The 27,344-nt window shown below is 44.7% G+C and overlaps 1 protein-coding gene across 4 annotated transcripts in view; it reads right to left on the bottom strand.

The window, feature by feature from the left end:
- The window catches only part of TBC1D4 (TBC1 domain family member 4), a 152,457-nt gene extending 131,445 nt beyond the window's left edge, over positions 1 to 21,012 (bottom strand). For 2 of the 4 annotated variants that reach the window (XM_053307475.1, XM_053307476.1), the window contains exon 1: positions 19,939 to 21,012. In XM_053307475.1, the coding sequence (XP_053163450.1) occupies positions 19,939 to 20,547 (609 nt within the window). In that variant the 5' untranslated portion in view covers positions 20,548 to 21,012. The remainder of the gene's footprint in view (positions 1 to 19,938) is intronic. The other 2 variants (XM_053307477.1, XM_053307478.1) reach the window with 1 other exon arrangement.
- Positions 21,013 to 27,344: the final 6,332 nt, after the last annotated feature.

Genomic DNA, 27,344 nt, shown 5'->3' with positions numbered 1-27,344 from the left:
CCAGTACTTTTGTCTTTTGGTAATTTACTTCTATTGCCTCTTTAATACAGAAAGAACTTAATAAGGCAAGTGCACACCATAACCCAATGGGAGTCTGTGACATAAGGATCATATTGTCCGCATATAAAAAAATTGGGACATGCCTCTGAGCCAATTTAGGTGAGTGGATGGAAGAACCCGATAAACAGTTCACCGCCGAGTTGATGTAAATATTAAACACTCTGTTGGTTGGAACCTCGGCAGATAGATAACCATTCTGGTTACAACGGACCCGCAGCTGAGAATTCTCATACAGCTTATACATTAATAATAACTAGCTGACCCGTGCGGCCGCCACCGCCCTACGGGGGCCGAGTGCAGCCATAGGGCGGCGGCGGCCGCACGGGTCAGCTAGTTATTATCGCCTCCGCGGCCCGGCCAGTCCCGCCGCCTCGCTTCTGCGGCCGGGCCTGGCGAGGCCAAACTACCTCTCTCTCTCCTCCCGCCCCCCCGTCTCCGGCGGGGCAGAGTGCGGCCGCCGCCGCCAGCGGGCCTGGCCGGCCCCAGAGTGCCGCCGCCGATGCCGCGGCCGGCCCCAGAGTGCCGCCATCAGGCCCGCCGCCTTGCCTCCCCGCCGCTTGCTGGGCCCCGCCACCACAGCCTGGCCTGCCGCCATCGCGCTGGGCCCGCCGCCTCGCCCCGCCTCATGGCTGGGGCCGCTGCCACCACCTTGCTGGGCCCACCGCCTCGCTGGGCTCCGCCGCCACGGCCCTGGGCCCGCCGCCTTGCCTCCGCAGCCGCCCAGTAAGCGAATTCTCCTGGGTGTGCTGCCAGCCAATCAGGCGCCCCCTGCAGCCCAGCCAATCAGCTGGGCTGCCGGGACGCATTTCTCCTGGGCACACCCAGAAGAATTATATATATAGATAACCGCTTGTCAATTTAAAAAGTTTTTGCCATAGCGGGTCTCTTGAGATGAGATCAAATGCCGATTTCAGGTCTATAAAGGAGACATAAAGCATAGCACCTGGATTTTGAGTATATTTTTCTAGCTAGGTACTGCAAAGTGAAAGCATGTTCTATAGTAAAACGTCCTTCTCGAAAACCTGCCTGCTCAAGGGCCAAGACGTTATTAGAATCTATCCAGTCAGACAGTTTCGCAGTTAAATGTTTGGCATATATTTTACTAATCAAGTTTAAAAGACTAATGGGGCGGTAATTGGCAGGGTAATTCCTTCTGCCTTTTTAAAATAAATCAGTACTATGATTGTAACTCCCCAATCTGGGGGTATTTTTGCCGTATTGTTGATAAATGTAAAGAAAGAAACTAAAACAGGAACCCACCAGCCCAAGTTCGGCCATATAACTTCAATGGTGATAAAATCAGTTCCGGGGGCTTTGCCTTTTTAAAATTGTCTCACAAGACTCTCAGTTTCCGAGCAGGAGACCAGGCACCAGCTCAAGAGTTTTGTCCAACAACAGGAAAAGCTTTAATCCACATTACACATTTGTGTTATAAAGGAGGGGTAGATAACAGAGACTGGGAATATTCTTTGTCAGAAATTAATGCACTCATATATATTTTTTGGTTACACAGGATATAGATTTCTTCCGTCTAACTAGCACTGCAAGGAAAGTAGTACTTAAACTGACATTTAGTATTACTGGCAATATGCTTTTCTCCTCATGGCTACGATTATAGCAACATGGTTGTGCCATTGTCAGAGGTACCATAGTACTATGTGGCATCACAGATGATCAATTTTGAATCCCTGCCTCCATGTCTCCATAGTTTTGGGCTTTTGTTTGTTCACTGTTTTAAAACAAAAATATGAGCACTGCTCTGGTCCACTCCATGAGTGCTCATGAAGTTGTAAACAAAAATAGTTGAGATTTAGCAGAATTACTCCTCTTCCTGTACACGACACAGAAGATCAGAATGCTTTTAAAGAAAGATTACTTTTTTTACTACGCTGAGGCAAAACAAAATCTTTAGGACATTTTCAAAGGTAAATTCTGAGTATACAGAAGAGTGGGTGTTTGGGTTTTTTTGCCGGGGGGGGGGGGGCAAGGACACAGCTAACAGAACAGCACATTCTAACTATATATTCTCCAGCTCTGACATTAGAAATATCAGAAGCTAGCTTTCAACAACACAAACAAGCTTGTGCGTTCAAAGAGCATTGCCTTCAGCACATGCAGCTAAATCAATTACACTTTCCAAAGATTTAAATGTAATATGTTTGTGCTGTGAGGACAACTCCATGTGTTTGCCACAGAACTAAAAGAAAAACTAAATAAGGATGTGTGATTTTTTTTAAAGGATTGACTCTTTAAGGAGAGTTCCTTCAGCAAGTCCAAAACACACCAAATTCACTGACAAAACACTCATGTTTGCCAATTGCAGGAAGCAATTCTGTTGTTTCAATGCTTGATTTCACTGTAAATGGCTTATTAAAATCCTAAGTACAGTACATTCTCAACTATGTCAACAAATTGGAAGTCACAATTGTTGCGCTTTCACTGTGTTAAACTGGTATCCTTTCTAATGGGAAAACACAGACTTTTCTTATCTGGTTAGCATAATATTGACTTTACAACAATCAAGTTTAAAATAACACTTCAGGAAAGGCCTCACAGATGTGAATTATTATGCTAGCTTAACAGCCCTGGACTTAACGAGGCACAAATTGCCCGTGATAGAGATTTACATGGAAAGGAACAAAACTCATCTTGGAAAAAAGAGCTGGCTGTGACTCAGAATGTGCTGAACAAGGCTCTTCAGGAACACTCCAAGATAAGCTTTGAATGTTGGGAAAGAGCTGGATGTAGAGCAGCCAATGATACTTAAAGACATGGTGGACCTGTCCACCAATATCTGCAAGGATAGCCTCACTGCATTATTGGAAAGTATACAAATACACGATAGGGCTGAGTAAGGCCCTGGCAGTTGGACTGGTCATCCAATTACCAGCTGGTCCTCCGGTCCCTCCATCTTGTTTTAGGAATACAATTGGAGCTGAGCTGAATTGGGTGGAATCAAGGGTTCCCTCCTTCTGCCAGCAGCAAGAGGAGCTGTGCTGTGGAGACATACCTTTAAAAAGACGTTGGAATTTGGTAGTAAAAAAACCAAAACTGATTTCTCCTAACATGGTACACACTAAAGAGAAAGCAAAATTATGCAGAGAAATCCACCCCACTTTTTTCCTCCAGAAGTTGGAGTCATTGCCAGATCAGCCAAGGGAAGCTAAGATGCATTTTCACATTAAACATCTATCCATCTATCCATATTAAAAGTGTGTGTCTATCACACTTCATAATTGGGGTTTGGAACTTGACTGCCAGCCATCAGTTCTAGAGTCACTAGTAGGGGTGTGCACAGACCGGTGACACTTGCCATGTGATTGATTGCTACTTTCTTGGCTGTCAAAAAGTGTAAAACATATACCCCAAACACAATGAAATACAGAAGTTGAAAGGATAAACACCAGTAGACCAAGTCTGAAACAAGACTGTCAAATCCCCAACCCGAAACCAATCAGATCAGTAAAGATTATGTGAACCAATGTTATAACACTATACATGAATTAGATCAACACATAACACCGCATCTTTAAAGATTAGTGTGAGTAATAGCGTATTCAGTTTCAGTATTCCAGACGATCCCAATAGGTGTTTTTTTTTAAACCCACATAGGAGGCCAACACAATGTCTTTGAATATCCCCTTCTTTTAGCAGATGATTATCTTGCTTAGAAGTATTAAGTAGGCCAAGAGGTTGGTGACTCGTTGTTGCAAGTCTCCTAAAATGCAACCCAGGAAGTTATCTAGAGCAGATGAGAAAAGATAAGTTCTCCAAGAGGAATACGAGAAATAAGGTATACTCAGCAACTACTGTACAATTTCACACCCAGGATTCCTTGGGTTCTTTCTACTTCTTTTACTATCAAGGGAAACAAGCTTAGCAAACAACAAGCACCAAGGGCAAATCTGAACTTTCCATTCCTAGACACTCAACACACAAGACTGGCCAATTATATCTAGATTCCATAATACAGGCTGTATTTAAAAAGTGTAACCTTACAAAATGGAAGTATTTCATATCCATTTTTGTGTGAGCCCTCAATTTTTCAGAGCAATTCAGGGTTTTACTGAAGCTGCTTACCTTATACCCTTTGTCACGACCAACTCCACCAGCAACGGCATGGCTCAAAGAGACACCAGAGCGATCAGAGAAATGCACTTCCAGAAACTGTGTGAAGACTCCACTGTGGAAGATGGCTTCCCCCTACTGAATATAGAGGGCCTGCCCATGTGGCCACTGGTCTCTATGGCTGAGGTTGAGTCTCTTATTTCCCAGTCCAGAGCAGGGAGGTCCCCATGGAAGACCTTAGCCCTACGGAGCTTATATTAAAAAAACTTAAGAGTGGTGGGTTCCAGTCTTTTCCTTGCACTTTTACTCTCATGGCTGTATCTCCAAGGACTGGGGCTGGCGATAATCATCCCCATATTCAAAAAGGGAAGACCGGATGGCCCTGCCAATTATAGGCCCATCAACCTGCTCAACACTATCAGCAAGCAAGCTCTATGCTAGACATCTGTATGGGAAACCTAGGGACTGGCTAGACCAAGAATATCTGCTTGCAGAGGAGCAAGCCGGCTTTAAGGACGGTAGATCCACAATTGACCAATGTCTGGTGCTTCAGCATCTCACTGAACTCAACAGCTCAGCCTCCCTTTATGCTGCCTTCATAGATAAGGCCGCATTTGATTCCATCTCCCAAGTCAAGCTACGGGAGAAGTCGGAATCCTCCTTGATCAACCGCCTGTTCTATCTGATCTGCATTCTTCATGCAGATACAACCCTCAAGGTAAGGTGCAACCCTCAAGGGCACCTTATGGACCCTGTCCCAACACAGAAGGGAGTCAAACAGGGCTGCATCCTGGCCCCACTCCTATTCAACTTTTACATCAATGACATGGTGAGCCACCTTAGTAGCCCAGACTCTCATCCTCCCAAGCTGGCAGATAAAAGCATTTCCATCCTGCTTTATGACAATGATGCTGCAATCCTCTCAAGGATTGTTATAGGTCTCAGAAGAGTGTTGGTGGCTCTAGCTCAGTACTGCAAGAAATCAACTACCAAAAAAAAGTTACGGCTTTTGCCAGAAGATCCAAGACCTGCCCTTGGAGTAGGTCTAACAGGTCACTTGTTCCGAATATCTGGGTGTCGTCCTACATGCCTCTGGCTCCAGAAAGGCCCACTTGTCACCCTCACTGCTCAGAGGAGTTCCACTGCCATTCTAAAATTCCTACAGACTAGAGGTGGCCAATATGTTTCTGCAGGGCTAGCCATTGGCACAATAGTGCCCAATCGGGGGGACCCTCCAATTTTGCCTCACTGGAATGGGTTCAGACCAAATTTCTAAGAGCGGCCCTCCAAGTACCATGCTGTGTCTCAAATGCCGCCCTACACTTGGAAACAGGCACGATAAAGGTTGAGGCCAGAGTGTGGATGACAATTACGTATCTCTGTCTTAAATTATCCCTCAGCCTTTGGGGCCTGGCCCCTTCGACCCTTCAGGACAATTTTCAATCATCCTGTTAATGGGCTGTTTGGACTAAATTGTCATTCCTGGGCTTCTCTCCTGATCTCCTACTTGCTATGGACTGTGACCAGATGATAGCAGTTATCAGAGGATAATGGACATTGAGTGCCAGGCTGAATTAGGCAGGGCTCCAACCTTTCTGTCCTCAAAAAGACACAGATACTCTGCTTTCCCCCGCCACGTACCTGTCACAGTTGGAAATTCCAAAACACAGAAGGGCCTTCACCCTCGTCCATTATGCCCTCCCCTCTGCTGTACTGGAAGACAAATGAGGAAAGATTAGGAAGAGGCTTTGTCCCTGTGACGCTGGGGAGGTCGAAACCACAGAGCATGTACTCCTCTTCTGCCCCTTTTATAGAGACAGTCGGGCCAAGCTTATATTTCTGCTAATTCTCAAGTACCTTGGATGCCCAAGCCATGCCGATACCCAGCTGTTGCTCTCAGATGCAGACCCGGCCTTCACGTGTAACACTGCCAAGTTCTGTGTGGCAGTGTAGGATCTGACAGGCCTGGACTATCAATCCAAACCCTTATCAGCTCTGCATAGCCTTAAAACTACTGACTATTTTATCTTTTCTTTCTAGTGTTCACATTTATCTAATTTATTTTACATACTCCATTTTAGCCACTGCTTTTCACATTTTATATATTATACTAGCTGATCTGGCGCAGAGCATCTATGCCCCTAGTTCACTGCTGCTTTCTTCCCCACCCTACCCCTGCCACTGCCGCTTTCTCCCCCCACCCCCACTTTTTTGCTTGCCCGCCCCCGCCGCCTTGTTCCCCCTACCAGTCTTCTTCTCCTCCCACCCGCAGCCACTACCTTCTTCCCTGCCCCATATCCTTATTTTGTGCTGCCCACCATTTCTTGACCGCCGGTCATGGCGGCTGCCCACCTACCAGTCATGGAGGCCACCTGCCTGCACCTGCCATTTGCGGCAGCTTCAGCCGCTCACCTGCCGGTCGGAGCTGCTCGCCTGTCCACTGGTCATGGCTGGCTGGCCAGCCAGCCACCACCTTTTCAGCCGGCCAGAACCACCCCATTTTTTCTCTAGCTCATCCCGTGGCTATCTGGCAGCTCTCCAGACTCTCGCGAGAGCTGCCACACATGGCATTAGCCACGGGTACGTCCTAGAGAATATATAGAAGACATATTTTCATGCCCATAACTTTTTTAATATAGCTGTTTATAAAAGGTTTTAATGATTTCATAGCTGCCCTCTTTTGTAAGGTGTAGCAGTTTTATAGTATTATAATATAGTCTTATAATATTAGAGTGGCAATTTTAAAATAGTATAGTTTTATGGTTCAACTACTTGTTTTTATTATTACTGTTCTGTCTTATGCTGGTCTTGGATCATAATACAGATGACTGATTGATATACCCTTTGGTCAGACCATTCTGCACCCTATTTATGACTGATAAGAATCAAAAAAAAATAAATTCAATTCCCAAAATATTGAAAAATAAATTGATCAGATGAAATAAAGCAATGTACATACATCACTCAAGTATATAGTACCAGATTATACCTATAATAATTGTAAGACATAAAACTTCATGCAATCAAATGTGTGAAGTGATGCAAATCTTGTGCTGTCACCAGTGAAGTCAGCAACTATTTAGTATTTGCCATTTAAGGAAAGAGAAATAAACACATTTATCTGTGAACAGTTCATTCAAACAGATAAGGATAGAGCCACAACAAAGATTAGCTTTACAAATCAGCAAAAGGTTATTTTGCAATCTGCTTAGAATAGTCTCAGCTTTAAGCTATAAACAGTAGCAAAGCCAGGAGTACCTAATGGCACAGTGAGAAATGACTTGCCTAGCAAGCATGAGGTTGCCAGTTCAAATCCCCGCTGGTATGTTTCCCAAACTATGGGAAACACCTATACTGGGCAGCAGCGATATAGGAAGATGCTGAAAGGCATAATCTTATACTGTGAGGGAGGAGGCAATGGTAAACCCCTCCTGTATTCTACCAAAGAAAAACCACAGGGCTCTGTGGACACCAAGAGTCAAAATCGACTTGACGGCACACTTTACCTTTAGTAGAACCATGGGTGCTAGCCCTAGCCACAGCATTCATACTTTCAGCTGAAAACACACAAGGGCCCTCTACATGCATACACCTATATATGCACAGGGGATTCCACGCAATCTGGAACCCTGCATGATCAGGGTTCCAGATCATATGGAAGTACTTAAACATTTACACTCTATAGTGTACTCTACTACCAAGAGTACAGTGATTGTGGCTGGCTGTTATAACCAGACAAAATTTGTTGTTTCCACTGAACCAACTAATCTGTGGATGCAGGAAAGGGACAGGGTCTCATTCTTCACATCATATTCAGCTTCAGAATTACTCAGAAACAGAATAATGTCTAGTTGCTTTCAAAGTTACTCCAAATCCCAGCAAAAGCAGACAGGAGCTTCTCCCTTCTTTCACTGCCCTCTTACCCCAATACTAAAAAGTCAAAAATTTGGATATTTTTGCACCTAGCCATCAAAACACGGTGGTTGACGTTCACATAATAGAGACCAGCCTATGAAATGAAATGCTGAGATGCAGGGGGTCACCATTATCTCATCAGGTTTTTATTTGAAAGGGGCATTTCCACCAGGAACTGCTTCCTGAATATGAGTTTCATTCGCTCACACACATACACACATATACCTAAACCAATGTCATAAAATATATGCACCTTTTTTGCTGGTTAATCGTGCACAACTACTGAGAATTATTCTACCTTTTCTTTCCTCCCTACAGCATGCCCTAAACCAGAGGACAACATTCACACCCAATCCAATCCAGAAGCAAGTTATTTGCTCCCATGCCCCTGGCACAGATCCCAGAAACTGATGCAGTATGCAGCCTAGCAGATCTCAGTCCTCAATTAAGGCCACAAGAACTCTGGCCTGCACTGCAAAGGCTCAGAATGAGAAAGCTGGAATTTTCCAAATGTTCTTTTGACTTTTCCTGTCCATGTACAAACAAAAATAAAAGGTTTTTTTCATAACAGCTTCTTTTTCCTCTCAAGCAGCTGTAAGACTTGTTGGCTGATTTTCAAATGATATCTGCTGCCATTTAAATTTTGCCCCAGTGGGGGCAAAAATTGAACTATAGTATAGTATAGTACTTAATATGGCACATATTTCTACATTCCAAAATTTTCCCCCTCATTATATAAGCATAATTTCTATGCATCATGCATATAGCACTCACTGTTCTCAGAAAATTTCCAAAACAAGTCAGTTGTCCTAAGGTTTTTTTCTGCAACTTGTTTTTATAACACTGTTCTAATTAATGTTTTTATGTGTGCTGCATTAAATGATGGAAGTCTCTCTGGTTTTAGAGGGCCAGGGGATTAATATTTTAAATAAATCAAGAAACCAGTAAAAGCTCTGCATAGGCAAAACAAATCAGTTTAATATGCATGTCCTTGTAACTATTTTGTAGGTTTATGAATGATTATGAAAGCCTGATGCTGAACAACTCAGAATGATTTAACACTAAGAATATCAGCCTCTAATGTCAGTGATCTTTAGGAAAGTGTGGATGTTCTCTCCCAACCTTCCATATCAGTCCTTGGAAGACCCTCAATTGCAGATTATTATTTTTTAAAAACAGCAGAAATTTTTTAACAAGGAAAATCCATTCATCAAAAGTTCATCCAAATGGTTAACTGGAAGCCAAGCTACACATTAGGGAACACAGAAGAGGTTGCTGGAAAATGGCATCTTCATGATAAGTTCTCCCCTTTCTCCCCATGACATGTAGTTTCCCTTACTTGTAATACACATGCCATGTATTTTTTCATGACATCATTTGCAGTAGTTAATAATGTGAAGTGGGTACAGATGTCACTTTACAGGCAACTAAAACTCCACATTACAGAGGAGAAAACATGACATGGAGAGACAGATCTTGCCGGCCTTAACATGCAACTTACTCCTGAGGAAATAGTAATACCATCTGAAATATAGGGTGCTGTTTTAAATTAACAGTCTCTGTAGCAAAATCTTCCTGCAGCAAAATCTCCCTTCCAGATCAAGGGAACTGTCTCTCACTGGACCAAAATAATTGATCATTCTACTAAGAACTGTTGTTTTGACTGTCTACACACTGTGCTGGTGTGATGCTATAGGAAATGTCTACCGAATGGGTTTTCTGTTTGCCATCTAAAAACCAAACTCCTGACTAGACTTCCTTTGGCTACAATTAGTTATCTATTTATAGTCCAATACTGCAACTTAATAGGTCAATCAGCTGCCATGCATGCTTGACATGACACAGAACATCCTCACAGGAGAGATGTTAAAGACATGCTGTTGTATGATAGGCAAATTAATATGATGGACAAGGAAATGTAATTTGCACTTCTGGAACACACAAGAAAGAAAGAAGTTTTGCTTAAGTATTTTTGTGATAAACTAAAAAACAACACTGATGAACCAGTGTGGATGGATATTATCAAGGTGGGGAGACTGAGGCAGAGTTGGGCTAAGGGATGTCTGGGAGAGCAGAGGAGTGAAGGGCAGTCTGGGGACTGCTATTTCTAGGTAGTGGGCAGGGGCATAGCTACTATTGGGCAAGGGGAGACGTTTGTCTCCGGGCCCACTGCCTCAAGTGGCCCCCCCAGAGGCAAGTCAGATGATCATCGTCCCAGCTCCCCAGTACCTGTGCTTCCTTCAGTGTTCCGGCCAGGGGTATTCCTTCGCTCTCTGTCTCTCTTGAGTCCACTCCCTCCTTTCCACATCTCCCTTTTGCTCCTCCCTCCCGACCCCATCCTGGCCCCATCCAGCCTGATTTCTCTGGAGTCGGTCAGGGCTCTCATTGGCTGGCAGGTGGACACGTGACGCATCAGAGTCCTCTGCACGTGGAAGCAGAAAGGAGCAGCCGCATCAGCAGGCTGGTGGGTGAGCAAGCAAGAGAGATTGCTGTGTGTGAGGGACGCCCACACCCCGTTTATCGAGGCAGCTGTTTCCGCCTTCCTGCTTGTTTAAGCGTCTGGCCACTGCTTCGTTTGTAGGCAGGGAGGGCGGCTGCTGTGTGTTTGTGTGCTGAGGAAGAATAGAGACATGGAGCCTGACTGCTCAGGTGAGCGCTGGCTCCAACAGGCTTCTTCCTCCTTTTTCTCAGGGTGTGGGAGAGTTGAGGGGGCTTGTGCTGCTGCTGCAGCTGAAAAGAACACCCAGAACTGTGCTTTAACAAAAGCCATTACTGCATGCAAGAGAGCCTCCAGTTTATTTGCATTTTGTTCAAATAAGCAAGCGGATCATTTGTGGGGGGGGGCGGGTGGGGAGAGGCAACAACATGGTCTGTGTATGGCTGTTCTCAGTGTTTTTACAGAGGTCGCAGAGTATGGACTTTTAAAAGTAATAGAGGACCAATTTTTTTGTCTCCTGAGAACTTTTGGGTTATTTTTGACGTTATATTCCCGCCACACACATACCGCCCTCCTGAGTTAGGCTGATAAAAAGTAATGGCTTTTCATGAAAAACAGTTGGGAAAACCAGGATATTATAGCTGTTATTGGGGCATTAGCAACTTCCTCCCTGCCCTCGCCAAGGTAGAAGCGAAGACTTCATTACAATTCTAACTCAGGTCAATGGTTTAGTTGGCATTTATTGTATCTTCCCGTTCTCTTCTCTCTCACCTTAATGAGTTCATATTTAATTTCCAATAATATTTATAATTCTAAAAGGGACAGGCTTTATCTGAAATATTACAGAGGGCTAACATGTTTCTTTTTCTGTGGGAATCTCTGCTTTCTATACATTTATGGAATACGTATACTGACTATAGAAATCATCCTTTTAAAGAATACTTCATTTACATAAAATGCAAATTCAAATCTAACAGGGATAAATACTTTCTCTTAAATGTCATAAAATGGGACTCTCTTTTGCTCAAATATCAGTTCAGAAGTATTGATACAAAATATTTTTTAATAACAGCATGCCTTTCTCTAGTAGTTTCTCTAGTTGGGATGTGTGCAATGATTACTGTTCTTCATTGATATTGTTGTATTAGTTGGGTCTGCTGTTGTTTACACCTTGTAACTAGTTCGGATAGTTAGCAGAGACATAGGGCCAGGAGAAGGAGAGGAAAGCAGTGGGCGGGGGGCATTTTAGAATCTCTTATCTGGGCCCACTCTAACCTTGCTACACCCCTGGTAGTGGGAGCTGTGCAGGTCATTCCAGGGCAAAAAAGCCTAGACAGTCTGTGCATTTTTCTCGCTTGTCTCCCAACCCTGCAGGCCCGGGGAGCTCTGGGAACACTTCCTCAAGTATTAGGGTGCTGCTAGTGGATGCCAGGTCAGTAAATGCTAAAACATCTCCCATCCACAATTTGACTGTAGATGAGTATACTGACAGAGACCAAGTTGAATGAACTGGGTGAGGCAGCTATGTCCCCTGGGTTTCCTGATCCTGAAGCAGCCTCACCATGAGAGGTGGGGAAGGGGAGCTGCAGCCATCTATCATGAGCCAATTTTCTCTTCCAGTTGCCTGGTAAGGCAATCTATTTGAGGATGGGTCTCCGGGATTGGATGGAAATTCTGTTGGTGTACTGACTGTCCTGCTCCACCTCAATCTGCCTACCTGAGCTGGGAGGGGTGGTCTCAGAGGTGGTACTGGATCCCCCCCCCCAGGCTTACTGTGTTGGGGGACTTCAACATTCATGCTGAGGCCCCCATAGCAGGAGCTCCCATGGCAACTATGGATCTATGTGACAGGACAATATGCTGGATCTGCTTTTTGGTGATCAGGAGGTGGAGGAGTTCATTATAATTCCTTTGGCATGGACAGATCATCATCTGGTGGGGTTTAGTTTGACTGCTCCAACTAGCTTCTGAAGTGGATCAATTATTCTGAAGGGGTGGTGGATCAATTAGAATGGTCACCTGATGGATAAGCTCAGGTTCCAGACAAGGAGTTTAGATTGTCCAGAGCTGGCAAAACTGTGAAGGCCTTGATGCCTTTCTGGAATGTAGAGACAGCCCAGGCTGCCAACACAGTCACTCCTAAACACCTATCAGGCTTGGTAGAACACATTCAGGTTGTTGGTTTTCCTTGGGGGTCAGGGCAAAGAAAAAATTCAGACAGAGCAGTGCTAGAGACTCATAACAAACCAGACTGAACACAGACTATAGCCAATTTTAGGGACTACCCTGCAGCAGTGGTGGGGGCAAAGAGACATTTTTTGTCTGCCTCCATTGCATCTGCTCAGTACAGAGCTATTTCAGGTGGCAAATGTTTTGCTGCTCAAAGAAGAACCATCACCAGCCCACTGTGATTAATCTGCATGTTACTTTGAAGATAAAGTTGCTCATATCCAGTATTCTCTCTAATTTTTTTCATCTGTATGCGGAATGAATTTTGTTCTGGGCAATATGTGAACACATGCATTCAGAATGGGGCCTTCCTGATTTAACCTGAGCGGGATCTAAAATTAACTGAGTGGACATAAAAAACATGTGAGCATATGCACACGCCTTAGAGGAAACACTGCTCACATCCATGCCACCTTGGATGCCAGAGTTTTGTCAGTTCCGGGTGACTTGTCTCAGTCATTATCTGGTCCTGTTATACGTTTCAGTTAGCACAGTCTGAAGAAGGGGACAAGATTTCTGGGCATCGGGGCATCATCATGCACTCTGGATCATCATGAACTCTGGATCCATGCACTCTGGTCCTTCATGGCTAACAAAACCTGCCAGGAAAGAAACAGGTAGGTGGTTGGAGAGAGTTATTAATGCTTCATTAAGGGAGAGCAAGATACCACTGAGCCTCAAGGAGACAGTGCTAAGACCACTATTAAAGAAGTCCTCTTTTAATTTCTCCAACCTGGATAATTATAGATGTGTGTCAAATCTTCCTTTTTTGAGCAAGGTGGTAGAATGTATGGTGGCTGCAGAAGGTCTTGGATGATGTGGATTATCGAGTTTGCATATTCTGCATAGGAGAACGAAAATTGTCTTGGTTGCCTTGCTGGACAACATACAATAGGAACTAGACAAAGGGAGTATGCCCTATTGGTTCTGCTGGTCTTCTCAGTGGCATTCAATACTATCAACTATGGTTTCCTTCTGGACTGCCTCTCAAGTATGAAGACTGGAGGAAATGTTTGGAATAGCTCTGATCCTTTCTGGAGGGAAGGGTCCAGAAAGGGGTTCTGGGGACTACCGCTCAACCTTGCCCACTGGCCTATGGCATCCCCACAGGTTCAGTTTTGCCCCCCTCCCAATGCTATTTAACACCCACATGAAACCAATGGGCAGAGATTTGGACGGAGATGTTATCAGTAGCAGATGACACTCAACTCTCCCTCTCTCTTCTTGTCATCTGATCCAAGGGAGGCAGGATGTCCTGAACTGGGAGCTGGATGTGGGCTGAAAAAGGAGATTGAATCTAGACAAAATAGAGGTATTGCTGGTTAGTAGGAGAACCAATTAGGATGAGAAGATTCAACTGGCTCTGGATGGCATTGCACTCCTCTTAAAATAAAAGGCACACAATTTGGAGGTACTGCTGGACTCACCTCTGCTTTTGGATGCACAGGTGGAGGCAATGGCTGGGAGTGCCTTTGCAGAGCTTCGGCTAGTGGGCAAGCTGAGTCCCTTTCTCAAGAAGCAGAACTGGCCGCGGTGGATTACTGCAATGTACTTTATGTGGGGCTGCCCTTGAAGAATATTCACAGACTGCAGCTTGTGGAAAATGTGGCAGCTAGGGCTTTGTCTGGAGCTGCCTATTGGGAGCAAATTACACCCATTTTGAAAGAACTGCGCTGGTTTGCTATTTGTTTCTGGAACCAATTCGAGGTGCTGGTCATCACCTTTAAAATCATTAAGAGTTTGGGCCCTGCATACTTTAAGGACCATCTGTTCCCAAACGTTTCTGCCCACTTGACAAGATAAACAGAGGGGCCTCTGCTCCATGTCCCAACATTGAGGCAGGATGGATGGTCAAGCACACAGGACAGGGCCTTCTTAGTCATCTCCCTCAGGCTTTGGAATGCTTTCCCAACAGACATCTGTGCCTCCGCCTCCCTCGTTCCCTTTAGGAGGCAGCTCAAGACCTGGCTATTTCATCAGTCCTTGGTCTTCTAAGGGGTGCTGTTTCTGCTGTTGGCTTTGTGAACTGTGTTTTATGGTTCTATTGTTTGTGCTTTTGTTATATATTTTATCATTGTTTAATATTTCTGCTGTAAATTGTCTTGAGATATTTTATGAAAAGCAACACATAAAAGTAATGATAAAGTAATACATGTCACTTAAGAATACGATTTTTTTTTCTAGCACTGATTTAATGTTCACGCACTTTACTTATATTTCCTTAGCCAAAGCTACTTCAGCAAGATCTTAAGAGGAAATAAAACAGAGGAAGCAGGCATTTAATCTTCTTCCCAAGGATGATCAGCTTGCTTTAAATAGTTTTTTCCCCAACTGGGATTAAAAGTCAAGTTGTTTGAAATGGCTACAGTCTTGCTGTGCAGTTAGTTGACCATTCTCTCTGAAACATTTAGGGAATATTCACAAATAAGCTCTCATCTTTGCAAGCTGCCTGTTCTTCACTACCAGGATGTAAAACTGGAAACCCATGCCTATGATGGTTTTAAAGAGGAACATGCACCCAGGAACCTGCCATTTCATTCCATATTTTCCCTGTCCCAATGACTATACATGGCAGGCAGCTATGACTACAAAACTACCACTGTCATCCTGTGTGAAGTGGAAAGGGGTAGGTAGGTATTACCAGGAGCAGAAGTTGCAAACCTTAACAGCCAGAAAGGAGATAGCAATCCAGGTGCCAAGTCCAGTTTACTCAACATCATTGGCTATCAGAGAGACCTGGACTTCTGGTATTGAGCATGAAATGTCCCCTTTGCTAAGCAGGGTCCACCTTGGTTTGCATTTGAATGGGAGACTAAATATGAGTGCTATAAGATATTCCCCGAGTGCCTCCAATTTCATCCCTTCAGCTGGCTTTGGACTCCAACTCCCAGCATCTCCAGCCACCAGTCAGGGATGATGGAGTTGTAGGCCAACATTTGCAGGAGGGCTGAAGTTAAATAGCCCTGCTGTAGGGGATAGGGCCATAGCTCAGTGGAACAGCATCTGCATGCTTCCATGCAGAAGGTCCGACATTCACTCCTTGGCATCTTCAGTTAGGGGTGGGAAAGACTCCTGCCTGAAACCCTGGAGAGCCACTGTAAGTCACAGTAAACAATACTGAACCAGATGGACCAAAGTCTAACTCGGTATAAGGCAGCTTCCAATGTTCTATACTAGGTGCCTAGATTTATAATCCTCTGTGTATTAACAACTGATATCCAGGACTTGTATCTTCCTCCAAAGAGTTCAGAATGCCTTATATATGGTCCCCAGGTGGGGTCTCTTCTAGACAGCTTATAAAGCTAGACCTGCTGGTTAGATGCAGCTTTTCTGCAGAAGCATGTGTCAACCAAGAGAGACACATACTGGCAATAGCTAAGTAACATGATGCCAAACAGTAGCGTAAGAGTTACACCATGAGCCAGAACTATTATTTTTTAAAGTTAGTTATTTTCCCTTCTCCCATGTGTGCAGTCTAGAGCACAGATACAGATAAGGGTTCAGAAAGCTGCTTTCTGCACATACCCTGAAGCAACTTTCCACATGAAAAATCGATTCAGAAGCAGGAAATACAAAGCTCACTAAAAGTAAGAAGGACTCATGCTAAAGAGACATTAGCCCTGTTCAGCTGTTATCAAAGCACAGAACCTGTATGTCAGTCAGTACAGTTTCCAAAAGAGTATGGCAGCAAGCCCCACTCTCACACCGACATGCTTGTTAGCCCTGCCCCACACTATACCCAAGTACAGAGTTTACCTGAGGAAGAAAAAATGCTGAACTCTCAGAAAGTCGTCTTATGATGTGTAGTTTTGTATTACTGGGAGACTCTCTCTCCAAATATAGCTTGTGTGACCTCGAACATTGTTCTTTGGAACAGTGGGGATGACTAATGAGCAGACTGGCATGAGGACAGGGCATAAAGGCATTCTCTCATGAAGGCTATACCAAAGGATAGCCTCCATACTTTGGTACTGTCTGCACAGAACTAGTGTCTCCAGATCATGAGGCCACAGAACACTCGACACTCAGTGCAATCATCTGAGACCTACTTCAAACATTCTGAAAAGTGAACAAGGGAAGGAAAACTAGTGCCTCCTATTCTTCTGTATTCCATTCATGGGAAACAAATTGAATGCACCCCAACATCCCCATGGAAAGCACTTCTGCTTCCTCTGTCCCTCCTTCTCCAAACATCTGAAAGCACCAAGTCAGCCATTATGGTGCCTTTACTGTGAAAGAAGACACTAGATTGGAGTTCTCATTTTAAGAGTTTATCGTCAAGATCCATAAGCAAATGTTGGCCAGATTTGGGCTTTTTCTGTCTACTTGGAGCTGTCTAAATGCTCCAACTCTATGATGCAATATGAAAGCTGGGACGTAGGGCAAGGCTGTGTTTGTTTATTCCATTTATATGCCACCGCTCTTCCATCATGGAACTGAAGGTGACTTACATGGGGTTCCCAGGTACTGGTCCAGGCACTGACCAGACTAGAACTGCTTAGCTTTAGCAAGGTGGCTGTGTCCACAAACCATGCTCTTGGACCCTATTAGAATGTGGGGGAATGTGATGGCAGAGAGCTTTGGAGAACAGAACTGAAAATACCATGTTGGAGTAGAACCAGAGTACTGAATACAGATTAAGTACTATAAAGCCAAGATGCGCCACACCAAGCCAGGCAGGTGTTTCGGGCAGCAGAGAGTGAATATTTATAATATTAGCATTTACGTGAGGCTTCATTATTACAAAATGCTCTTAAAGATTTTACTGGGAGAACAAAGTTCTGAAGGAATTCATGTCCAATATGACTAGTTTTCTTCCACACTGTTGCAACTGTAAGATACTTTATTGCTGAGGTGCAGTGAAAATAGATAAGTGCTTTGTATTTAGATTATGGCTGACATCCAGACTAAATTACTTGTCCCAACATAATCAATTTGTCCTATTAATTTCAATAGAACTACTCATGAGCTTTAACTTGTTTTAAGTACTAAGTTAGGATCAAATAAACTCAGTCACTGAATTTAGAATATTTGTATGCTGCTTTCCAACAAAAAGATTCACAACATGTTTATACAGCAAAAAAAAAAAAAAAAAAAATAGAGTCCCAAAAGGGCTCAAACTAAAAACCCAACATAAGGGAGACACCAGCGATAGCCACTGCAAGGAATGCTATCTTGGAGTAAATAGGGACAGTTGCTAAGTCTAAGAGAACCACCATGTTAAAAAGGGAACCTCTTTGCAAAACTCATCCTATTTTTCTCTCTTCCCCCACCTGACTGCCCCATTTAGACTCCCACTGACCAATTCCTAGTGAGGAACAGAGAACAGCATTATCCAAAGTTCCTTCACTCATGCAGTGTCATAGGACTTGCATGGCTTATTTTATATTGTATAGAAAACAGAATTCAGGAAAAGCATTAGCTGCAGTTCTCAAACCATGTGTGCCAGAGCAACTGCACTGGCATTAACAACATTACTCCAGTGTAAGTTGAAAATGTAACCTAGCTTTTTTCTTAAATTAACTGGATGTACATCAACAGAAATTTATATCCCTGTGAGTTACTAGAAAGTTATGTTCTCCCACGTACTTCAACAGATGCAGAACCAGCCTCTGGAAACACCCCAGTTTTCAGCACTATCCCTAGAGTACTAGACAGACATAAAGACTCAAATGATAATGAGTTTAGATATCCATTTCTTCCTTCGCCTATTATATCTACAGCCCAATCCTACGCATCTTTCTTCTGAAGCAAGTTCCACTGACTTCAAATAAGCATGCTTAAGACTGCTGCCTCCGATCATATTGCCCTATTGGAAATTACCTTCAGTATTATACCCTATGGTAGAGACACCCTTCTAGAGTAGACCATTACCCCTTCACAGAAGTGTCTTGTCTATGAATCAATTCCACTCTGAGGGCTGGATTAATGGAAAGGGACATCTGGGCAACCCTTTCCTCCCAAGTCAGTGATATTTCTGAACAACTGGCTCTAGGACTTCCTCACATTGCAGGTCTCCTTACAAAAATGTACCTTTCACGATACCCTGCAGGAGAGACAACCTCATACATTTTAAACCATCTACTGCTCACTCTGATCTGAAGACTGACAGATTAGTGTTAGCCTTGGAGTCCTGTCCAAATCCCACTTCAGCTACAGATAGTTTGGGCAGGCCCAGCCTATCACCACTACCTGTAAATGGGAAATACAACTGCATACCGCTGTTGCAAGGATAAATGAGCTAAAAACCACAAGGCAATTTGCACAGTGCAGCTGAAAAACAAGAGGCATATACTTTGAGTTGCTTTCTAAAATCATGATAGGGGGTGTGTGCGCCATCATGCAGGACTAGCATAAAAGCTAAATTGGTAACCAGCTTCCTGTGAACCCAAGCCAAGCGAGTCATATTATGCCCCGACAGCCTAAGTGTGTATGCTATTAGCCTGCAACACACTGTTTGGAGTGAGCAAGACAGAACTGGGGAGGCTGCTGTCCCTTCCCCACCCAGGCCAGTACCCAAATATTTGAAGAGAGGGAGAAGTGTGGTGCAGTGAACAGCCCAGAGGCCTTGAGCATGGTACACCACTTGAATGCAGAGGAACTTACTCCAGAGCGTGCACGAGTCTTCAGCCTCAATAGACTACCTTACAAGAAAGCAGTACCAAGGAAATAATTGTTTAAAACAGGAACAGCATAAGAAGAGAAGGAGTTTGCATTCAGGCATTTGCAATCAGGGAGGAGCTCTCTCCTTTCCCACAAGGCATCCTTATTGGTCATAAAAATAAACACTTGGGGGTTACAATCCTGTACACACTTATCTGAGAGGAAGGCCCATATGCACAGGGTGGGGCTGCAACAGGGGAGTATAGCATTTCAAAATAACCTTGGGCAGGCTACATGGTTGACCCTCTCAGGATTTCAATCTCACATGCATCTTAACCTGTGAGGTCGGTCAGACTGAGAGATAAATAAGGATAGTTAGCGAGTTGGATTTCGTTCTGAGCAGAGATTTAAACCGGGGTCTCCCTGCCTGGTGGTCCAGGTCTGATACTCTGCATTCCTTCGGGAGACAACGAGAAAGAGGCACGTGCAAAACTGTAGAGAGCAACGTTAGAGCTACGGCTGCCCCACATTTCGTGCGCCCATGTGCACTAGGCACTGTACAATGCGCAGGAACTTCACGGTCCCTGCTAACAACCCCCAGCCCCTCCGCCTGGGCGTTGACTTGCCTGGTTGGGGTCGGTGGCCTTGAAGACGTGGCAGGCCATCTGGGACTCAGGGTTATCGGGCTGCGCCTTGATCAGATAGGCGAAGTAAGTGAGGTCGTGGCTGTTGTGGATGAAGCGGGAGATGTGCTGCGCTTTGTGCTCAAAGATGAACACGGCCGGGTTGGCCGCACTGCCAGCAGCGGCTGGGCTGGTGGTCGGGACGCAGCGCAGGTTGGGCGAGCCCAGCAGCAGCAGCACTTCTCGTGCAGGCACAGCGCTGGGCTCTTGCTTTTGGCTGCGTCGTCGGATCTCCGCCATCAGCCAAGGCAACATGGGCAGCGTGGTGCGCCTGTCCAGGCACGACCAGCCCACGTACCACAGTTTGAAGCGCTTCTCCGCCGCCACCTTGCAAGTTTGCGGCTCGTCTTCGGGTTCCAAGGGGTGAGAGAACGGCTCGTCGGCACTTGGCTTCTCCATGAGGCCAGAAGTAGTCGCAGCTGGGGCAAGGAGATCCACGTTTGCAGTCCACAAGGCGGCCTGGCGGCCTTTTAAGGCACAAGGGAGACCCCCAGGAGAACCGCTGAGGAGGCTGCAACCCTTGGATTGAGAAGATTGCAATCCTGTGCACATTTACTTTGGAGTAAGTCACACTGAACTCGGACGGTAGGGCTCACTTCTGAGTAAACATGCTAGCTTAGGCTGCGAGGGTGCTTTTTCTTTCCTGCGGCAACACCCGGCTCGAAGCCAGTGAAACGGGCCGTTGGACGAGACGGCGTCCAGGGATCTTGCCGTAATCATTCATTAATCGCATCCCGAGAGCATTGCAAAACTGCCCAGTGCGACCCTCCTCAACAGCAGCTCCGCCGCTGCGGATCTTGCTTGGGGCTATTACTGTTGTCCCAGTCCACGCCCGCCTCCTGCGCCCGCCCATCCACGCGGCTAGCACCACTGAAAGAGAAGCGAAGGGCTGCTTCTCCCGCCTTCTGGGAGCGAGGGGAGGGGTGGAAAAGCAAAAGGACTGGCTGGCTGTCGATCCTCCCTCGCCTGCAGTCAGTCCGCAAAGAAGAAAGGGAAAGTCTCCTCCTCCTCCAGTCAAAACAAAGTGAAACGCGCCTCCTCGCTCCTAGTCCCCCCGCCCAGATGCAAGAGCCCGATTCCAGCCTAGACAAAATTCCGTCCCTTTCCCGTCTGCGCATCCTCTGAGGGCAGAGCCAGTGAGCATGTGTGCCACTGGACTGCACATGACCAACAGTGGAAGGCACTCAAGGCAGGAAAGGAGGACACAGACAGCGTTATTTTTCACGTCCCCCTTCCTCGTTGCGTGTGCTCCTCCTCCCTTTCGCCCCGATCACTTTCAGCAGCAGCAGCAGCAGCCTGATATAGCAAAGATCGGATGGCATGCCCTAAAACGCAGTCCTAAAAAGCATGTTTGCTTTGAAGTAAGTCCCACTGCTAAATTCAGCAGGCCACTCTCCCAGCTAACGAGACGTAAGACTGCGGCCTTAGAGCGCGGGTGCAGCCTAATTGCATGCGTCTTCCCACTGAGTTCTGCGGTGCTTCTTACTTCCAAGTGGATAAACTTTACTGTTGACAGCCGAAGGCCACAAATGATTCCAAAACAAAGCAGCAGAACATCTGGGACATATAAAACAAAGAAATACCTCTCCTACCCTACAGTAAGGATTACAGGTCCCTTCCTTGGAAGTAAGATCCACATTTAAGAAGGAACAAAAAACAAAGAATTTTGTGGCATTATAAAGACTAGCAGATTTCTTGTGACAAATCATAATAGATAGTAAGCCCTATTGGGCTAAAGGAATTAAGTTTTACATCCTAGGAAGCATGGTTAGTGGGATTTCAAGGAAAACCTGTTGTCTTGCTTGTGCTGGATGATGAATTAATAAGGGCTGTTTTGTTTTTCAGTTATACCAAAGAAAAGATGGACCCCTGCCCTCCAAAAGCTCACATTCTGATTTTCTCCATGTTAAAACAGACATGTAGAGCAAATACATCAATTATAATTAGACTAGACTTTAAGAAGTATTTCCTAGCTGTAAGTGGCTTGGGACTGCAACAGAATGCCTGGTGCAGTGGTGGGCTCCCTTTCCTTGGAAGTATTCAGTGGTTGGACAGGCTGTCTGCCAGAGATGCTGTGACAGTTACATGCACTGAGCAGGAGGCTGGACTAGATAGAAGACCTCCAAGATGCCTTTCTCCTCTAGAATTCTATTATTCTAAATGACTGAAGAAAATTCTAGAGAAGTAGCAATACCAATTTGCTGCATCAAAAACAAGAGCCCAGCATGGCACCTTAAAGACTTTACAAGTTGGGACCTATATTTTCATGGGCCAGAGACTACTTCTTTAAAAACTGTCCACTACCCATTGGTATATATTATATTATATTGATATATTTGGCAATGGGACTTCTGTAAGAGGGAGCAGTGGTAGGAAACCTGCTCTAACATGAACTCAAGCATATATTGAACAACATGAAAGTGTAACAACTCCCTACCAAGGAATCCTGGGCCAGAGTCCAAGAGATCTCAAACCAAGAACTCCCAGCACAATTATAACCATAGTTACCTGGAGGCTTTGGGACAAGCAATGAAGATGAAACTGATTTAAATGTGTTGCATAGGTTACAAGACTCTCTGAGAGGCAACATGGTGCAGTGGAAAACTGAGGTTCGGATTTCCACTTGGCTGTGAAGCCCACCAGAACATTGTTCTGGGCAAGTCAATATCTCCCTACCCAACATGCTCTCAGGGTTGTTGTGAGGCTACAATATTGCTCTGAGCACCTTAAAATAGGAGAGTGATAACTGACAAATATCTATGCAGGTAAGTTATTTGACTTCTAAAAAGAGAGTTGCACTACCTGCCTAGAAGTCCTACTCAAAAAGCAGAGATGGAGTGTGGGGAAAGGGGACAAAGTTCAGTTTTTAAAGGTAAGTGCTATGTGAAAATCATCTAGGAGAACTTGATGCCTACCTAAATGGAAATAAACACTATCTGTGGCCATAACTTTTGAAGAGACCCATTAAACTGGAACAGGTACTCAGTAACACCCTTCTCTTTCATCCCCACAGCCACCTCCCCATTTAATATTTTACTTTGTTTGCTTGCCTGCCCTTGTCCATCATCCCGCACAACACACTCTAGCAGGCAACACTTTAGAGCAAGAAACTTAGACTAAATTATTTTTTCAGTAATTCAAATTATTGAATTGCTATCATAATATTATTAGTACTGAATGGGGGGGGGAGTTGCTTAGTTTGACTTCTGAATGGTTGTTAATAAATAAATAATAAACTTTGTTAGCCACCCCATAAAAACTTGTTCTCTGGGAGGCTCATAACAGAGGATTAAAACAATAAAAACAAACAAAAGTAAAAAGAAAAGAAAATACAAAGCAGCCTAAAAATTCATTTTAAAATTAGTTAAAAATCAGAATAAATCTGAAAACCTGCATTTATAAACCCAAATCTAAAAGGCCTCCTGTGTGAACAAAAAGGTCTTTACCTGGCATCAAAAAAAAAAAAAAGTGATGAAGCCAAGTGAACCTCACTGTTCACCTGGCTTCATCACTTGAAGAGACCCATTAAATTAGAACAGGTAATGTGGTTGTTAAATGTTTTATTTAAGTAGGTACTTGTGTTTAGGTATTTTTCTTGCTTTTTTGACTGAGAAGTGTGCTAGCCACAGCACAGTATCCCCTCCCTCCCCCGTAGTTGTTGCTGGTGTCTCCCTTACATTTATTTTTAAACTGTGAGCCCCCTGGGGACAGGGAACCATTTTATTTATGTTTCTGTGTAAGCCACTTTGAAAACTTTGCATATTTATTTAAGAACATAAGAACAGCCCTGTAGGATCAGGCCCAAGACCTATCCAGCCCAGCATCATGTTTCACACAGTGGCCCACCAGAAGCCTTTGAAAAGCCCGCAGGCAAGAGTTGAGGGCATGCCATCTCTTGCTGTTGCTCCCCTGCAACTGGCATTTGGTGGAGGCATCTTGCCTCTGAGGCTGGAAGTAGCCTATAGCCAACAGACTAGTAGCCATTGTTAGACCTATGCTCCATGAATTTGTCTAAGTCCCTTTTAAAGTCATCCAAGCTAGTGGCCATAACCACTTCCCATTGCATAGAATTCTGTAGATTATGTGCTGTGTGAAAAAGTACTTCCTTTTGTTGGTCCTAAATTTCCTGGCCTTCAGTTTCATTTGATGACCCCTGGTTCTAGTGTTGTGAGAGAGAAAGAATTTTTTTTTCTTTGTCCCCTCTCTCTACTCCATGCATAAGTGTTTACACCTCTATCATTTCTCTCCTTAGACACCTCTAACTAGAAAGCCCCAGATGCTGTAGCCTTGCCTCATAAGGAAGGTGCTCCAGGCCACTGAACTAGGGTATTCTCACAATTACTGAAAAGTGGGCTAAACTCCTTTAGCCCGTTTTCCAGTCATTGTGAGAACCAGCAGGCTTGCAGGTGAGCCCGGTGGTTCCCTGGTGGCTATGTGACCAATTATTAAGGGGGTCATCTTTAATTAGGAGTATTACTTCGGATAGGCTAATACAAGTCCCAAAAAGAAAACAGATCCCGGACACCAGCTGGATTTAGTTCATCAGTTTATTGTTACACTCTAAATATTAGCTAAACTATAGTTCTTTCACTCACACATGCATACTTACCAGCCCCAATTAAAGGTGATCAGTTCTTTAATGGGGTGCTGGGAGAAGCTGGGGCCCCCACAATCTTTGGTGCTTCTCAGAGAAAACCTCTGTTGATGCCTGACTTTAAGAAGGGTCGCCTGCCTTTGAAGCTTGTTTGCTGTTCCATGTTTACATCCGTCTGATCCTAGGATCAACCTTAGTCCTTGTTTTCCAAGCAACTCCTTTCCTGCTGTGTTCGGCATTTTATCCAGTTTTCTCTGGTCCTTTGGGGTCATCTGCATTTCTCTCCCAACATTTTACCATGTTTTAGGGGCTGGTATTTTGCCTACTCATGCACTCTTTCAAACACACACACAGAGTTCCTTTTATCATTTGTTTAACCAGAAGTAAATCATTCTATTAGGTTTGCTGACAATCCTTGAAGCAGGAGCAATTCCCCTTATCAACATCAATACTTCATTCAGTTATACATGTAGGCTATAGAACTATGATATGAACAATCACGTTTAATCAAATAATTATACTAGCTATATTACATGTCCGCTAACCTGCAACAGTAGCCCTCCCCTTAGCCCAGATTAGTGGAGCGAAAGCTCCACTAACTTGGGCTTCCTGATCGTGTATTGTCACGCTGCGGCAACACATGAGGATACCCCCAGTCGGGAGGCTGCAAGCAGCCTCCCTGGCTCAATGGTCTCTCCAGCATGCCCCAAGCGCTTGCGTGGGGCATCCTGGAACTTCCGGGGGCCACGTGGCCCCCAATCCCCACAGCCCCCACCGCTGATTGTGAGACTTGCCTCCACATCTTGGTTGCCCTCTTCTGTACCTTTTCCAGTTCTACAATGTCCTTCTCAAGATATGGTGACCAGAACTGTTTGGAGAGATCCTTTTGGAGCTCCACACAATCTGTTTTGGATTTCACTACCCTAAATAGTTTAGCGTTTGGCCACTTTGTTGCTTACCTCAACTTCTAGATCCTTTATGAACAAGTGCAAGAGCACTGGCCCAGTACAGATCCATGGGGGACCCCACTTCTTACTTCACTTCATTGTGAAAACTGTCCATTTATTCCTACCCTCTGTTTCCTCTCCTTCTACCAGTTACCAAGCCACACATGAACCTGTTCCCTTATCCCATGACTACAAAGTTTACTCAAGAGCCTTTGGTGGGGAACTCTGTCAAAAGCTTTTGGAAGGCCAAGTATACTATGTCAACCGGATCATCTTTATCCACATGCCTGTTGACACTCTCAGAGAAGTCCAAAAGATTAGTGAGGCAAGACTTGCCCTTGCAGAAGCCATGCTGGTTCTCCCTCAACAAAGCCCATTCTTCTATACTAGCCGGGCCAGCACAGAGCATCTGCGCACTAGTTCTCCCCTGCCTCTAACCCCCACGGGCCAATCCAGCCCCCTGCCCTGCTTTTTCCACCTCCACCACCCTCCCCACCTCGTTCTCCCCTCTCCACCAGCTGCAGTGCTGCATCCCCCCCACCCCACTATGGCCACTTCCTATCTGCGTCTCCTCCTTCTCCAGGCATGGCAATTTGTTAATTTTTAGTTTTTCAAGGTAGTTTAGAACATCCTCTCTCATCATCTCATATTGGTCCTATTCTTCAACCTTCAAGCCTGAGAAGCTGAATTCCGGAGCAGGGATGTGGTCAGTCTATGAACACAGATCCAAAGAACTCATTCAGCTTCTCTGCAATCTGCTTATTCTCCTTAATAATCCCTTTCACATTATTTCTATACCACCTGATATGCATATCTCTAAAACAATTTCATAGGGTTTTAGTAAAAACAAACCATTTAAAATTAATTTCAGTGAAAAACCTAAGAAAACCGATGTCTCTTTAGCGTCTTTTAAAAAGCAGTCTGAGATGGAGTTGCACTTATTTTGACAGAGAGCCTATTCTGAAGCTCTGGAGTAGCCATAGAGGAGGCCTGGTCCCAAGTCACCACCAAATGAGCCAGTGGCAATTGTAACCAGACTGCCCCAGATGATCTTAATAGGAGGCAGGGTTCATGACAAAGAAGACGCTCTCTTAAGTACCCTGGACCCAAGCCATTAGGGGCTTTAACCAATAAACCAGTTATTGGAAAGCTGCAAAATACCATAATTCTTTGAGGGGTAGCCATAACAGCGGCACCAGTGTTTACACACATTAATAGTGCAAATGTGCCCCTGCTGTGCATAAGTGATTCAAAACTGCCTTTAGATGATGTGGTGTTTGCCTTAAGTAGACCCATCCTGGAACCTATTCTTGATAGCATATACTGCACCCACACAAACATCAATCCCCCATTTAATAAAGTGGGTATGTAGCATTGCTTCTTAAAGTACCTAATATTCAGTAACTAGGTACTGTAATCATTTTAATATACAAAGGGTTCTCCTTAAAAACCATTCTGCCGAGAACTGCAGCCAAGAAATTAAAATAATGAAGGGCAAACTAGATGTTACAGCAGCATAACACTGCTTCGGTCATTTGTATAAAGTGAAAGGAGGACAGGATTGCCATGCCAACGTTCCTGGATTGGCCTAGACTTATCTATCAGACTCAGCACTGATCTCTCAGTGACTATTAAAAATAAGACTAGGGATTTTAATGGCTTGATATGGTGAGAGAGAGAAATATATGTTGGTTTGGGGGTTTTGGGGGGGGAGGTGGGGAGTGTCCTGGAACAACTTCAGTCAGAATTGGCAACGCTATAGTGTGGGCAATTCAAAGTGCCATAGGTAGACCCAATACTTTCCCTGC

The sequence above is a fragment of the Hemicordylus capensis genome, chromosome 3 (genome assembly GCF_027244095.1).
Source record: "Hemicordylus capensis ecotype Gifberg chromosome 3, rHemCap1.1.pri, whole genome shotgun sequence".
Taxonomy (NCBI): Eukaryota; Metazoa; Chordata; class Lepidosauria; order Squamata; family Cordylidae; genus Hemicordylus; species Hemicordylus capensis.
Note: the sequence above shows the minus strand (reverse complement) of the source record. Positions and strands in the feature narration are given on the sequence as shown.